At 57.6% G+C, this 15817-nt stretch overlaps 1 protein-coding gene across 1 annotated transcript in view; it reads left to right on the top strand.

Annotated features, from left to right (window-relative positions):
- Positions 1-15817, top strand: part of Acot7 (acyl-CoA thioesterase 7) — a 42051-nt gene that overhangs the window by 13685 nt on the left and 12549 nt on the right. Inside the window, exons 6-7 of the mRNA XM_004639709.3 lie at positions 971-1057; positions 13581-13697. Of these exons, the coding sequence (XP_004639766.1) occupies positions 971-1057; positions 13581-13697 (204 nt within the window). The remainder of the gene's footprint in view (positions 1-970; positions 1058-13580; positions 13698-15817) is intronic.

The raw sequence follows: 15817 nt of genomic DNA, 5'->3' as shown, positions 1-15817 counted from the left end.
TTTGGTCTGCAAACTTAGGTTGTTAACCATCCAGAAGAAAAGCTTATTGTTATTAACAAACGATTTGGGCTATCAATCTTAACCTCACTATCTCACTGCATTTCAAACATCTTAGGCATAATAAGGAACAGGTACATCTTGTCTCATTAAAAAAAAAAAGAATTCAGAGGCTAGGGATGTAGCTCAGCACTCTCTGGGTTTGAACCCCAGAAGTTCAAAATCCAAATCAAAACATGAAGATCCATATGTGTATATAATCACACTGGGAAACTAAGCCTGGCCCCAGGAGCTGAGAAGGGACACAGGAGGGGCACGGGAGCCTCTGAAGGGACACTGACCCTCAGGAGAGGCAGGATGACCTGGCCTGGGCACGCTCTCTGTCCAGCAGCGTCCTTGCTGCTTGTCCTTGCTAGGGTCTGGCGAGGCTGGGCCCCCGCTGAGCCCCAGCTGCCTGAGCAGGAGTTGGTGGAGGCCTGGGCCTGCAGGAAGGCTCGGGCATGGGCTGTGTGGACCCCCTAACCTTGCCGGGCGGGGAGGATGACCAGTACCACATGGCCAACCTCTGCGCAGATCCTTGCTGCTCTGGGAGAGTTTAGGAGGGTGCTGGCCACGCAGAGGCACTTTTGATAACAGTGGAGGTGAGGGTCTGGTGCGTGACTGTCAGACACAGCCTGGCACCTGGAGGCTGTGCCTGCCTTGTGGTTCTGCCCACAGCCAGGAAGGATCTTGTGGGCCCTGCTGTCCTCGGGTGCATTGGGACGGACAGCCACAGTGCCGCTCAGCCTTGGAGGGCGTCCTCTCCACCAGTTGCAGCCTGAGACCTCTGCCCTGTCTCTGTCGGTGGCAGTCGGCCGCCTTCAGTGTCTCTGCTACCTTCAGGGACACACAGATACTGGTGCTTGCGCTGTTGGCTGTGCCGGGCTGCAGGACATGTCCATCCACCCCTCACCCCTCTCCTTTGCTATTCCAGAGCCCAACACTGTGAGCTACAGCCAGTCGAGCCTGATCCACCTGGTGGGGCCCTCGGACTGCACCCTGCATGGCTTCGTGCATGGAGGTAAGGACGGGCCGGGTCACGCTGGCCGCTGCCCATGAGGCCCTGGGAAGCTGGGTAGCCGCCTGGCCTAGTTTCAGCTCTTGTGCTTAGTGAAGTGTAAATCCAGGCATTGAAGCTTACACAGAAAACACTGAACTAAGTTGGTGCTTGTTTTAATTGGAATAACAGAGGGCTGAGGCCTTGGTCTAGTGAGGGCTGCGCGGCCCTGGGCTGCCTTCTCCTCTTTTCATGGTGTTTGTTGTTCTCACTGCACACCAGCACGTGGGTGTGGTGGCCTTTTCTGAGTTGACACAGATGCCGCTCCTCCCGTGGGCCTCCAGGCTCCTGTCTGGCCCAGGTCTTCTGCGTCTGGGAGTGAGGCTGGAGTGCAAGGCGACCTGCTCAGCTCACAGGGGACAGTTTTTACCCTAATAATAGGGTTATATCAGTGGCCGTGCCAGTGCTGTAGCTTCCTGGCTGTGCGCATTTTGGCTGAGGATAATATGAACTTTTAAAGCAATTTGAGGGAAAAAACAAGTAGCACAGGGGGTAGGAGAAGCGTGAAGGGCGTGGTGGGTCCCCAAGTGTGGGACAGCCTTCCTGGCACCCCAAGCAGCTGCTCGTCCTTCTCCTCGCACAAAAGGCATTTTTGCACAATGCAGTCATTCGCGCTGTCGTTCCCTGATGCCCGTTGCTTTCCTCTCTGCTCAGGGAGCCCCTATTCATCCTTCAAAACTCAGCTCAAACTGCACCACCTCTAGTGCAGGTTACCTGGATGTTTCTACCCGCGGCTCTTCTGCAGCCGGGACCGGCTCTTTCCTTGTGGCTCAGGTGCCTCGCGTGGAGTCAGAGAGGCACAGGGCCGGTGCTGGGGAGTGAGGGGTAGAGACTTTGGGGTGAAGGGCAAGAGGCCCTTAGAGAGTTCACCCCAATTGCAGGGCTATTTTTTTAAAGTTTGTTTCTTTTCAAAACACGAATGTCCTTGTTTTTCTCTTTTTTCATTTTCATCTTTCTGCAACACACTGGTTATAGTGCCCTGAAATCTGACTAACTTTGGTCCTGGGGTAGGGAGCTCTGCCCTAACGGGGTGCTTCCACGCTGAAGACTCGCCTGAGCCTGCCGGCCCATCTCCTCCGCCCGCTGTTCCAGGTGGCGGCAGCCCTCCTCTGAGCCCAGCAGGGCAGCGTCCATTGTGAGAGGAATTCAGCCTGAGCTTGATCCCCCGTTCTGCTGGAGCTTGGGGAGTGCTGTGCTAGCACCCTCCCGCCTCCATGTTGGGAGTCCTCCACTGAGCGCGGCCTCTTCGTTCCTGTGTGAAAGCTGCCTTCGGGGGGCCAGCTGTGCAGGATCTTTGGAAAACACGTTTGTGTGGTCCAGGCCGCTCCCTTTGGTATCGGTGCTCAAAGGTTTCTTTGAGACCTCGGTGTGTCGCTGTGTTGGCCCGGGTGGGGCTCAAGCTTGGGATCCTCCTGCCTCAGCCTCTGGAATGGCTGGGTTGCAGGCGTCGGCCACCGAGCCCGCCCTCAGACACTTTTAAAAGTGAATGTTAGAAGTGTGCGCTGTTTTTGTGACCCTTTCTGCCTGCTGTCACAGGTGTCCTGCGTGCACAATTTATAAAAAGACGCCTGCTAATACTGAACGTGCTCATCTCTCTGTGCCCGGTAACTCAGCAGGAGCGAGTGAGAGGAAAAGGGCGTGGCGAGCACGTGGAGCCGCGGCTGCGCTCTGTCCTCTGTAGGGTGCTGCTGGTGGAGAGCGACGTCTGGGACTGCTTGAGCGAGAGTCTGGCCGAGCTGTGATGCGGTCGCAGCCGGCTGCACAGGGGCCTGCAGTGGGCCCTGTTGGAGCCTGGCCGCCAGCCCCCATGTCCCGACGGCCGAGACCTGCACAGGCTGCTGGCCTGGGCAAGGGGGTGACAGACTCGTGGGATCTGTGGTGGCCAGGGAGGGCTCCCTGTGGTTGGGAAGGGAGATGCCAGCGGTCACTGACGCCTGCCCGGCTCCCCTTCCCTGGGTCGCAGACATGGCTGCTTTTACTGGGAGAGGGATGGGAAAGACTGGACAGCTGGGAAGCGGGGCTCGGCTGTGGCCCTGCATGTTCGGCTCCTCTCTTCTGTCTGTTTCCTGTCCCCCATCTCTGAGCGGCTTTCCTCTCCCTCCGCTGCGCAGTTTCTGCCTTAGAGCTGGCCAGCGATGGACCGGGTCCTCCGAAAGTGTGACACACAGTCATAACTGGTGGGGGTTGGCTGTTTCACCCCAGCCACAGGAAGGTAACAATTGCACAATTTGGAATGACTCTCTCTCTCTGTAGTGGTACTGGGGATCGAGCCCAGGGAGTCCTTTTATTTTTTATTTTGCTTATTTATTTATTTATTTATTTGGCGGAACTGGGGATTGAACTCAGGCCCTTGTGCTTACCAGGGAAGCGCTTATTCTACTGAGCCATCTCCCTGGCCCAAAAATTTATTTACTTTTATTTTTTATTTATTTTATTTTTTATTTTGAGAGTGTTGGTGAATGGCTCAGGTGGCCTGAGTTTGTGAGCCTCTTGCCCCCGTCCCTGGAGCGGCTAGGCCTGGCAGGCATGAACAAGCCTCACCTGGTGCAAAGTAACTTTTGACAAAACAGAACTGAGCGCCCCCTCCCCATGGCATCAGCTGCTCTGGCCCCTGGCTGTGTCCTATGAGGTTCTGCTGACCTTGGAGCGCTCTCTGTCTGACTTCTAGTGTTATGCTGGGTGGAGCACTGTGGTTCCCTTTCTAGGTGCCGTGGTGACAGAGGGGCTCAGCGTGCCTGGTCTCCCACTGCCTGGAAGCCCCATGAGCTCCTGATGTGGCCAGCGCCCCTGTGAAATGCCCTGGCATGCAGGCTGCCTGCCCACTGGTATGCATGCAGCTTTCCTGGAGAGCCCATGCCCTGCCCCCTCCTCCTCCAGAGTGGGCAGCTCACCCTCGCCCTGCTGGGGGCTGTGCTCCTGGGCCCCATTCACCTCTCTCGGCCAGGACAGCCTGGCTCCACATCTTCTCCTGGGTTGGTTCGGTGGGTCACGTCCTCAGTGGCCTCTTCACAAAGGTCACAGACCCACTAGGATCAGGCTCAGGGAGAACGGTTCCTGTTGAGGTGAAGCGAGGCGGCACGGATGTCCCAGAGGAAAAGTGGGTAGCTCTGAGATGGTGTTACTTAAAAAGGAAAATTAAAAATACTGAAGTGTTGGAACTGGGAAAAGTAACAAAATCCTCCCACAGGAAGGAGAAAGCAGGACCCGGGCCGAGGCAGTCTTCACACCTGTGCCGCAGCCCTAGGTCCCTGCCGCCCGGCCCCTGCCTGAGCCCCTAAATCCTGTTCCCCACGGCTCAGAACCGGGTAGTCTGAGCCAGCCCCCTGCCCCACCCTGTGCTGGTACCTCTTCTTCGTGCCTTCTTCTGACCCTGCAGCTGTACAGACCTGACTTTGGGGCATAGGATGGGGGTGAGGAGCTGCTGAACCTGCGGCTGCAGTGATTCTGCCTCCATCCCTGAGTCCCGTGACCCCCAAGTGGGCGCTTAGCTGGGAAGTGAGTAGGCGCCCCTGGGATGCCCTTCTGCTGCAGCATCTGTGGGTGGAAGATGCCCCAGCTGGAATAGCCTGCAGGAGCTGGGCAGTGCCAACTCTGCGGGGCCCCATTTCCTGGGGCTTTCACCGAAGGACAGGACAGTGACTGTCCTGAAGGCTCTTGTCAGCCAGGGTCCCAGGGCTCCCCCTGCTCCTGCGCTTATCAGTGCTGGCCAGCAGGCGCCCTGACTGGGTAACCAGGGCTCAAGGGACAACAGTTGCAGGCGGTCTCTGTCCTCTTCAGGTCCAGTGGGGGCCCGACAGGTGTCCCTGCTGTGTCAGTGGGTCGTCCGAGTGCCACCTTGACAACACATCTAGATCTCGGCTCTCACCTCCAGTCCAGTCTAGGACCACTGTGCTGGTCTCTTGCTGTCCCCCCCTCCGTGTGTCTCAGTCTCCCTGACAGTGTAGCCTGCATGGCCTCTCCATGGAGGTGGGGCAGCCACACCCACTGGGATCTGCAGGGAAAGGTGCCGCGCCCTGGCCTGCAGCTGCCCTCATCAGCCACCCCAGGGTTTGTCTCCCCAGAGGCCTCCCTGCTGCAGGAGCCGCTCTCCATCACCCAAGGCCTGATCAAGCCAGGCCAGCCCAGGCACATGCAGGGCCCTCACCCTTCAGGACTGTGAAGAAAGGGAGCAGGGCCCGAGGCTCTGGAGCTGCACACTGCAAACAGACTGGCCCTTGCCCTACATTCAGGGCAGCACCAGGGTGACCCCGGGCAGCAGGCCTCTGACTTGTGCTCAGCTCTGTCCCCTGTAGAGGAGGGTTGTGGCCCGTGACAGGACCCCCCTCCTCCCAGCTGACCCCACGGAGCATTCCAGGCCTTACCTGCTAGGAGACAACAGAGTCCTACAGTCCTTGGGGCCGAGGTCCAGGCCGCACAGCTTCACTGGAACAGGTGGGAAGAGGCAGAATGAGGGCACAGTGGCTGAGTGGCACCTGGGCAGAGAGGCCTGGCTTGGCCCAGGACAGCAGGAATGATGAGACCCCACTGAGCGCCGCTGCACCCAGGCCTCCTTGGGCCATTGTGACAGTGTTGTGCACCCAAGGGGCTTGTCTGTCCCTGGAAGACAGGCGGTGGTACGGCCACACCTCCGTCCCTGTCACCACTGCACTCAGGGTAGCACCCAAGCCCTTGGCGGGCAGCCTGCTGCAGAGGAGCTCCCAGACTGGGGGTGCGGAGCCCCGCTGTCCTCATCCTGTGCTGAGGGTGGGACTGGGTCAGAGCTGCTCTCCTTTGGCTTCTCACTCTGGCGGAGTCTTGGTGCTTGACCTGGGGCGCCAGAGAGGAGCTACCATCTGTCCAGAGGCCCCAGGGCCTGGGGTGTGACCCAGCTGAAACCCTGGGCCTCCACCCCTTCCCGGCTGGGTGTGAACTCAGCGCTCGGGCTGCTGGCCCTCCTGGCACCTCTCAGCAGGGGCCCTCCCAGTGCACCTCCTCTTCACCCTCAGGGCACGGTGCCAAGCATCTGCATGAGATCCTGGCCAGCCCTCGGGCGCGAGCACTCCCTGCCTTCACCCCTCCTTGGCATCCTGTGGGTGAGGTGACTGTGGCCCTTGTCCTCTGACCACATCCATCCTGCCTAGCATGGCCAGCAGCTTGCTCTGAAACATGGGCCTCCCAGTGGCTGTCGGCACCCTGCCCACAGTTCCCAGCTTTGCTGCCATGGCCTCTCACTGGGCTTCCAAGGCAGGGGGCGCCTGGGTGAGCCCCTTGCTTGTTGGTGCCTGGCAGCTTCCCAATTCCACATGCAGGTGTACAGGAGGGAGAAATGCAACAGGACCAGCAGCCCGTCGCCTCTGCCCCTGTGCTGGCGGGAGCCCTGCCGGCGCACCTGGGGCTTGGCCAGAGCTCCCACTTCTGTTGTTGTACTGTCTTTAGGTATTCCTCATCCTTACTACTCCCTGCATTAATTGCCAAAAATAATCCTTATTAATAGTATTCATTAAGGTTTGCATGCCAGGAGTTCCTTGGTTGTAGTTCTTGGGCTCGGGGCACAAGGACCTGCAGGCATAGCCAGGCAGGTGTCTGCATGGCTCACTGTTCACCTGGACCTAGTTGTGGCCATGGCTGTGGTCGTGGTCACTGCCTAGGGTGGGGTGTGGAGTGTGCAAGACAGGACGGAGTTACCGCAGCCTGCTTGTTGCGGGAGGTTCTGTCAGCTGGGATTAAATATAGAAATGGGGGCATCGCAGATCCCCGCCCACAGCGGAGGTGGCGGCTCCGCTCCGAGCTGTTGATGCGGCCGTGGGTTTGGAGGCAGCCCTGGCCCCACCAGCCCGCTGGGCTCGGGAAAGGAAAACGAAGCCTCTATTTTTAAGCCATTCGGCATGTTGTCCATAGTTTAAGAAACACAAAACATAAACCTGTAAGCAGTTAAATGTTAAACTCAAAAATCCCTCTGGGCTCCAGTGTCCTCACACGTGTGGCTGTGGCCCCGAGCCTGCCGTTTTCCCGTAGTTCATGGAACGCCTGCGCCTGCGCAGACAGCAGCTGCTGCGGTCTGTCTTCGAGTTAGGGCTCCTGGGGAAGGGGAGCGAGGATGCCTGGATGACCGGTAGCTTACCTACCCCAGGGATTTTCTCGGCTTTGGCACCGACAGCCCACATGGGAAGGTAGTGGCGATGCTCCTGGCACCAGAAGAGGGGTGCCAGGGGGACTTGGCACTCACTGTTCTCACTGGTGGGCAGTGAGGGTGCAGACAAGTGCCCCGTGGGGTGGTGCAGGAGAGACAGCAGCAGGCTTTTGTGCTCTTTCTTTCTTTAAAGCTTTTTTGTTTTGACAAAATTTAACCTAATTTAGCTTCTGCCTTGGTTGTGATGTGTGGTCTGGGTCACAGAAGGGGGCATGTTGTGAGGCCAGCCTCTACCAGCTTGTTGTGATGAGTGGGCATCTGTATTCTTTATCCCACTTCTAAGCAGGCCTTTTGACCCTGTCGTTTATCTCCGTGACAGCTCTTGGTCATCTCAGCGTGGTCAGCAGAAGGGCCAAGATTGTTCCTCCCTGGGCAGAGGGCAGCCAGGGCTCATCCTTTATGTTCAGGCATAACCTGGCTATCAGGAAGTCAGCTTCTGCCTCCTAAGGATCACTAGAGTGCTGTTGTGTGCGGGTGCCAGGGGACCAGAGCTGCCACCTCCTGCCCATGCGCATGAGAAACGCAGGCTTGGTGGTGGCAGCCGTGGGCTGTGACTTGAACTGGGTGGCCTGGCTCCTGCTCAAGCCCCCGTGGGGCTGAGACCCTGCTATTGTCCAGCCTCTCATGTGGTTTCAGAGAGTCCTGACCCTCTCCCGAAGGCTTCTCTACTAGTGAGCCCTAAACTCCGCCTGCTGCTGCTTTCCCCACCAAGCCTCCGGAAAGTTCAGGCCGGTCTTGCAGATTTGCCCCAGGGAGAACCCTACTCAGCGCAGCTGGGACATTTTCCTGTCCTGGTCCCCACAGCTTGTGTCAGTCACCATTTCCAGTACCTGGATTCAAGCCCGGTGATGATGGACAGCAGGGGTTCTGCCAGGGACCCCGAGCTGAGCCTGGTACCCACCTTGGCCTCGTTGGTCTTCGAGGGCATGTGGTTGTTGGTCTCAGGTTGCCCGCTGGAGTCCAGCTCAGAGGTGCGTGCTGGCAGTGGCTTTTGGAGCAGTACTGTCTAAATGGCACCACCCAGCATGGGGCAGAATAATTTTGAGCCAGGATTTTAGCTGACACGCCGGGCTGTGAAGGGCCCTTTGCCAGCTGCCCGGGCCCGGCTGCAGCGTGCTGTGGGGTCAGCAGCCCCTACCGCTCCTGGAGCTCCACGCCTGGGTGACCGCACGCTCGCTGACTCGTGCACTCAGCAGCTGCCTCCCGAGCACCAAGTGCGGGGTGGCGGCCCAGCCTGTGGCTGTACCACCGCCTCGTGTGTTGGGGGCCCTCGGAGTCTGGGACCTCTGAGCTCATCCTGGGTGACAGTGGAGCCCTGTGCAGCTCGTCCAGACGCTGGCACTTGGGACGAATGGGCAGACCCCAGGTCCTTGTGGAGTCGGCTCCTGGTGGCACGGGCCATTGGGCCCACGGCCTCTAGCACTGAGCTGCTTCCTCGGCCCTTCACATGCTTTCATTTTGAGACAGTGACTTGCTGAATTGCCAAGGAGGGGACTTGCTTTAGGCTTTTTAAAAAATTATTTAGTACAGGGTCTACAGGGTCTCACTACGTAGATCAGACTCATAGTGATTCTCCTGTTCTCAGCCTCTCAAGGGCTGGGATTACAGGTGCGTGCCACCATGCCCAGTCTCAATCACTTTCTCAGTGCACCCTGAGGGTGGGGCTGGCACAGCACGCTGGGGATTGAACCTCAGCCTCTGAGCTCTGCCTAAGCAGACGCTTTAGTCCGCTGAGCTGTCTGGCTGGTGCTATGCTTCATATATTTTTTTTTAATTTTATTTATTTATTTGTGTGTGTGTGTGTGTGTGTGTGTGTGTGTGTGTAGCCAGCTCAGCCCACCAGGGGGCGGGGCTGGCTGGCATGTGGTGCTGGGGGATTGAACCGCGGTCCCTGTGCTTTGCTAAGCTTGTTCTAAGTAGGTGCTTTAGACCACTGAGCCATCTCACCAGCCCCTATACTTCGTATTTTTAACAAGTTCTCCTTGACTAGGTACAGGGATGCAGGGCTCACTGTAGGCGTGTGTTCAGTTCTGTTAGTTCCATATTCCTCCCTCCCTCCTTACCCCTCCTGTACTGCCCAATGAGGTGGAAGCATCTGTTGCCTTTGTTTACTCCTCCCCTTCTGGGGATCATTTACCTGGTACCCCAGGGCCCTGTCTGGGGTGAGAGCCCCATGCTGGCTTCCATCACAGGGCTGGGAGGAGTAGCGTCCTTGACCTCAGGGCCCAGGCAGCACGAGTGGTGGGGCATGGGCTCCTCCTGCCCCTCCCCCTTCGCCTGGGCCCTCACCCATGCTTGCAGGTTGGGGAATCTGCCAGGGCCTGGGCCCTCAAGCGGGCAGAGGCCAGAGCGGATGCCATTCCCAGTGTTTGCAGAATGGGCCCTGCCAGCAAGTTCCTAGAGCCTGTCCCTATCATCTGCTGTGCCTGTGGACACCAGCTGCGTTCAGACGCTGGATGGATGTTTCCTTAATGCACACTGCTAGCCTTCCAGAGCCAGGGCAGCATTCAGACACTGGGCCCAGCCCCTGTGAGCTCTTTCTGTGGCCAGACACTTTGCCTATGGCCTCAGGCACAGCCTGCAGGAAGTGCCTCTACACCACCCTGCGCCGCCCCGCTGTCATCCACTATCCAGCTGTCATCATGACTTAGTTTTTATGAAGAAAATGAGCCTCAAAGGAACCCAACCTGTGGCCTGTCCCCTTGCCAACCTCCTTAAGTGCCGTCTGTTTTGAAGCTGTGGTTCCCTGCCGTCCATCGTAGCCTGTCCCTCGTGTCTGTGGGCTGTCCTCTCATGCCTCTTCCCTCTGCTGTTCACCCCCAAACCACAGATGCCCCTTGAGTCTCCAAGTAAGCTGGTGCTGACCTCAGCTGGCATCTGCCCACCAAGCCTGTGTCCCGTATCTGCCGCTGCTGTTATGCCAGTCTGCTTCCCAATCACTCTGGATGCTGTTACGTCATTTGCCACACAGGCAGGGCGTGTCACCTGCCTGTCCAAGGCTGCCCGGCAGAGCGGCAGAGCAGTCCACAAGTCCCCCAGGCAGAGAGTGTGCGTATGTGTGCATGTGCCAGAGCAGGCAAGGGGCACTCACGTCACTCTGCAACCCGAGGCCCAGCCGTGTGGACTTCAGAGACCGTTCTGCTCTGCACCCTGGGCCTGAGGGCCTCACCCTGCCCCTTGCTCAGGCTGGAAGAGCCTGTGGTAGAGCCCACGGTGCTGGCCTTGGGTGGTTCTGTAGTGTTATCCCGTGTGCCTACACGCGACTCCATACCAGGCAAAGACTGCTGTGCATGGCCCACCACCTCCACCTCCGAGCCCCTGCACAGCCCTGCCGATGGCCTCTCTGTCCAGCGGGAAGCCTGGTGACTGGCCTCTTGTCCTTATAACTGAGCTTCAGTGTGGCTTTGGGCCCATTGTTAATTTGAGACCTGGGGCTGCTCTTGGGTTCCCACTGGCTCACACTGTAACTTGGGTGCAGTCTGGGTCTTGTGGAGACCTCTGCTGTGTGCTTGGTGGCTATGTCTTCTGATCCGTGGAGCCCACGTTACGGGGACCTGTGCAGGGCCAAGTAGTGGAGGAGCTGACTGCCTGCCTGAGGCTGCTCCAGCCCAGCACTTTCCAGGGTTGCCTGTCGGCCCTGCGGACCCCTGAGTTGGCAGCTTCTGCCCAGCAGAGATCCACATGAGCCTGGCTTTCCGGAGTGGGGCTGAGTCTGGACTTAGGGCCTCTCTGGATTTGTGAGAATCCTGTGCCCAGCATGAAGGCACACGGGGTGTTCTAACATTGCTTCTGGTTGGTCAGTTTCACTTCGATGCTTTTTTGTGGGTTGGAAACAGTCTGAGTTCACGTTTACAAAGGGACAGATTACGTTTCATAAAGATGAAGTAAGGATAGGGCATGCTGACACACGCCTGTAACTCAAGCCTTCTAGGAGGCTGACAGTTCAGGGCCTGCCTGGGCGGTTTGGTGCCCTAGCGGAGTCTGGCTGTAAATTGGTGGGGAGTGGGGAGGCACTGGGTTCAATTCCCAGCTCTGCAAAGAAAAAAGTGTAAGGGCAAGAATAAGGGGTGCAGGGCCTGCATGTGCTATCAGATAAGGTGGTGAAACTGGTGCTCACAGCCCAAGCGAAGGCTAAGAGCACTGTGGCTTCTTCCTGGGAAGTTTCCTGTTCCACGTGGCTGTGTCCCTGAGGTGTCACTCACACCCACACCGCTTGCCCATGTGGACTCCATGGGGCTCAGCAGCCACGGAGCTGCACCCCACACTGTGGTTGGCTTCCTCTGTCCTGGCTGATCGGAGTTGGAACTTACTCAGACTTGAGAATGTGCACACAGGAAACCTGGCCTTGGAGTGAGCGTCCTGCTAGGCCACGTGCACTTTGCACACAACCCGGAGGGAAGGTGGGACAGCTTTCTGTGAGAAATACTTCAATATCGGCACAACATAGGCGTTTGGAGGCACAGTGTGATGGTTTGAATCTTGTGTTCAGTGTGAATGATCGGGGAATTAGCATTTTCATCACTTTAGGCATCTTTTTCGTGTTGGGGACCTTCAAACTTTGTGAAACATGAACTCCCATGAGCTGCAGTCACTGCCGGCTGGAACCAGTAGGATGCACTCCTGCGTCCCTGCCCGTTGTTCACCCTCCCTCCGTGCCCCAACCCTCCTGTCTTCTCCCAGTTGGCCTTTCTTCTACTCTACTCTTCTGTGAAATCGACTCTTTTAGGTCCCACATACACGTGAGAAGTATGACACTCACCTTGCTGTGCCTGGCTTTTTTCCCTCGTTCTCTAGTTCTGAACACATGGCTGCAAATGGCAGGGTTTGTTCTTGTGGCTGCGTAGTATTCCGTTGTGGGTGCATGCATTTCTTTACCCTTCCTCTGCTGGTGGACAGCACTAGAGTCCTTACCGCAGCTGTTGTAATGGTGCTGCATCCGACTTGGGGGTGTGGGGATCCCTCCAGAAAGCTTTGGATTTGTATCCAGTAGTGGGGCTCTTGGACCAGTGAGAGCCTAGTTTTCAGATTTCTGAGAAACTCCCGTACTGCTCTCGCGGTGGATAAACTAGTGCTCGTTCCTGCCCTACAGTATAAAAACTTGTGTGTTTACTGTGGGCCTGGTCATTGACCTCAGGGCCTTTGCCCCGAGCTACGCCCCAGCTCTGTTTTTGTCTTGAGACAGTGTCACTGAGTTGCCCAGGCTGAGATCATCCTGTCAGGTTTCCTCCTCATGTCATTTTTGTGTGAAAAGTTTGGGTTTTGGATTGAGACGTTTGGATTAGGAAATCTGCAGTTTAGGGGCCAGGGAGATGGCTCAATGGAATAAGCGTTTCCCTGGCAAGTGTAAGGGTCTGAGTTCAATCCCCGGTTCCGCAAAAAAAAAAGGAAATCTGCAGTCTATTTGGGGACACTTTCGTTACCCCAGAAAAGAGACCTGGTAGGGCTGGCGAGATGGCTCAGTGGTCGAAAGCACCTACTTGGAACAAGCTTGACAAAGCACAGGGACTGCGGTTCGATCCCCCAGCACCACATGCCAGCCAGCCCCGCCCCCTGGTGGGCTGAGCTGGACACACACACACACACACACACACACACACACACAAAAAAAAAAAAAAAATAAAAAAAAAAAAAAAAAAAGAAAAGAAAAGAGACCTGGTACCTATAGCAGCGCTCCTGCTCCCCGTGAGCCCCTCTCCCTTGGGGAGTGGCCTCCTGTCTCTGCGGATTCACCTGCCATGGACATTTCCTGTGGATGGCATCACACAGGATGTGGCCATTAGTGCCTGGCATCTGTCCCTTCGGCTGCCGTTTGCAAGGCTGACGGTGTCGTTGCATGGATCGGCCCAGTGGGGGGACATGCCACCCTTCAGCTGCTCATCAGTTGACAGGCATTTGGGCTGCTTCCAGGACTGCGAACGGCAGCGCTCGGCACGCACACCCAGACTTCCGCGGCGTGCATGGTGCTCTTCTCCCAGGCGCTTCTTTGACCTCAGTGTGCGCAGCTGCAGAGTCTGCAGCGGCTGGGCCACGTCCGACGCGCATGGGTGGTAGGAGCGCCTCAAATCTTAGTGGCGTGTCTCTGCCTGCCTCTCTTGGCAGAAGCTGTGGAGATCAGCAACAGGGCTGCCACTTTGTCAGGCATAGTGTGTCCCCTGGGGTCATTCACAAGAGCTCCCCTGGCCAGCTGGAAGCTGCAGACACGTTCCATGCCCACTGCGGGCTGCAGCCCTTCCTTCCAGGGGGGTGGCAGAGTGTTGTCTCCATGTGGGAAGTAGCCACACTCTGTGTCTCCTCTGTCACATTCCCCTTTCTCTGCAGGTGTCACCATGAAGCTCATGGACGAGGTGGCTGGGATCGTGGCTGCACGCCACTGCAAGACCAACATCGTCACGGCTTCTGTGGATGCCATAAATTTTCACGATAAGATCCGAAAAGGTAATAGGACTCTTCTGAGGAAGTTAAGGAGGAGAGGAGATGGTCCCCGGCTGTGCCTCTGCTCGTGCTGCGTTCTCAGCTGCTGTCACCCTCTGCCATGGGAAACAGGAAGGGCAAGCCTGCACCTGAGTCTTGTGAGGACATCTGGGAGCCTGTGTTGATTGGTGTCACTTGTCAGTTTGGTACAATGCGACACTCAGGTGACAGAGGCCTTTCTCTCTCCGAAGACCTGTGTGCATTTGTCCATGGGCATCAACCCTCCAGGGGACCCTGTGACGATGTCTTGTGCATGGCAGCCACCCCACCTCCCACCCCCTGCCTGTGACCAGCATGTTTCTCTGGTGGGGTGGGGGTGGGAGGCAGCCCTGCTTGCTTTGCCCTGGACGCCCTTGCTGTTCGGGTTTTCTCTGTGGCCTGGCACACTCCATGCTGTCCCTGTGCCCACCAGTACTTCCTCGAGGGTCTGCAAGGGCTTGGCGCAGAGCCCGCACTGCAGGGCTCCTCTCTGCCTTGCTGAGCTCCATCTCAACCACAGGTGGTGGCTACAAACAGACTCCAGGGTCATTTTTCGAATTTGCCCCGGATGAGTAGCCTGGTCTGCATCCTGTGCTCTGAGCTCTGGGGACCTGTTGGGGATGAGGATCCACCACGTTGAGTCTGTGCCGTCTTTCTAGAGCTCCTGCCTGGGGAAATCACTGTGATAGGGCCACAGCGCTAAGTACCGGTTTAGAATACACAGTGGATTAAACTTCTAATTCATTCAAAAAAAAAAAAAGAATACACGGAGAACGCGGTCACATTCCTTGGGCCGCTATGTGCACCTGTCCCCAGGTGTCTTGCATCACTGAGCAAAGAGCACTCCCCTGTTTCCTGTACTCCGAAGCAAGCGAGGGTGCTGCTCCACACAGCACCTCGGGGTGGGCAGCAACGTTCCCTGAGAAGGGCTCCAGGCTTCACCCTCTTTGTTGTCATGGCCAGGATCACTGGGGAGTGGGGGTCAGGAGGGGTGCAGCGAGTCCCGGGGGCAGGGATGATGAAGGTGGAGCCAATCAGACTGTCTTTCTCTGGTGCTTTTTGCACTCTGGGAGATGTGGGGCAGCTCATGCAGGGGCGAGTTGTCATTTCCAGGGAGGCTGTGCTGTCCAGAGTTCAGTGTGGGCATCTGTTTGCAGAGCTGATTCTGGCAAGGCTGTCATGGTGGCCTGGCTTCTGCAGGTGGTGGGGACGAGGGTGGCCTGGCCCTGTCACACCTCCAGAAGAGCTGCAAAGCAGAGCCGTGCTGACATGTGGCACCACCTCCCCCCCACCCCACGTGGCTGCCACAGCCTCGGCCTGGGGAACCCCAAGAGAAGGCATGTGGCTCCTCACGGGGGCGTGGAGGTGGTGCTGCTTCCCCAGCTGACGTAGTTTGGATGAGACAGACTTCGTGGCAGAAGTCTGCATCCTTGTGGAGTCGGCCGGGCCAGGGTCCCCCTGGGCCGAGAGACTGTCACACCCTGTTTGTGGTTTGCAGAGGAATGTCACCTGTGAGGAACCCACGGGAGTGGTGTCAGGGAGCTTCAGCAGCAGCACCATGACATCGTGACATCCATCTTGGGTTCTGCAGGGCGCTCTGGCCTCGTGGGTGGTGTGTCCTGCTGGCTTTGGCTCCTGGTGACTCACACACTCGTGAGCAGTGGTGCAGGGTGAGGTTGGGTCCTGCTCTGCTCAGGGCCCCATAGAACGCTGGGGCAGCTGTGATCCCTGAGCCCCTGTCCCTGCCCCCCGCCCCAGCTTCATGCTTCAGCCAGACTTGGAGGAGACCAGAGGCCGGGCCCCACCGCCCCCTCCAAGGGCTCAGCCAGAGCCCTTCCTGTGGTCCTGTGCTGTGCAATGGTGTGGTGGAACTGCGCCGACTGCAGGCTTCCTCGTGGAGAAACGGTCTCTCGGGCCATTAGGGTGAAGGCGGGACTGCTCTGGAGGGGCTGTGGGAGGTCATGGAAGAAGTGTGCTGTCTGCTCGTGTCCAGAGGGCAGGCGCCGAGCCGTTCTGCTCGATGGCGTGTGGCCCCCGCGGGCTTGGCAATAGATTTTTGTTTGTTTTCTTTTCCAAATCCCTGGCACAGTGCTAAAGTCTGGCTA

Source organism: Octodon degus, unplaced genomic scaffold, assembly GCF_000260255.1.
Source record: "Octodon degus isolate 3935 unplaced genomic scaffold, OctDeg1.0 scaffold00113, whole genome shotgun sequence".
Classification (NCBI taxonomy): Eukaryota; Metazoa; Chordata; class Mammalia; order Rodentia; family Octodontidae; genus Octodon; species Octodon degus.
This window is presented reverse-complemented; position numbering and strand designations above follow the sequence as displayed.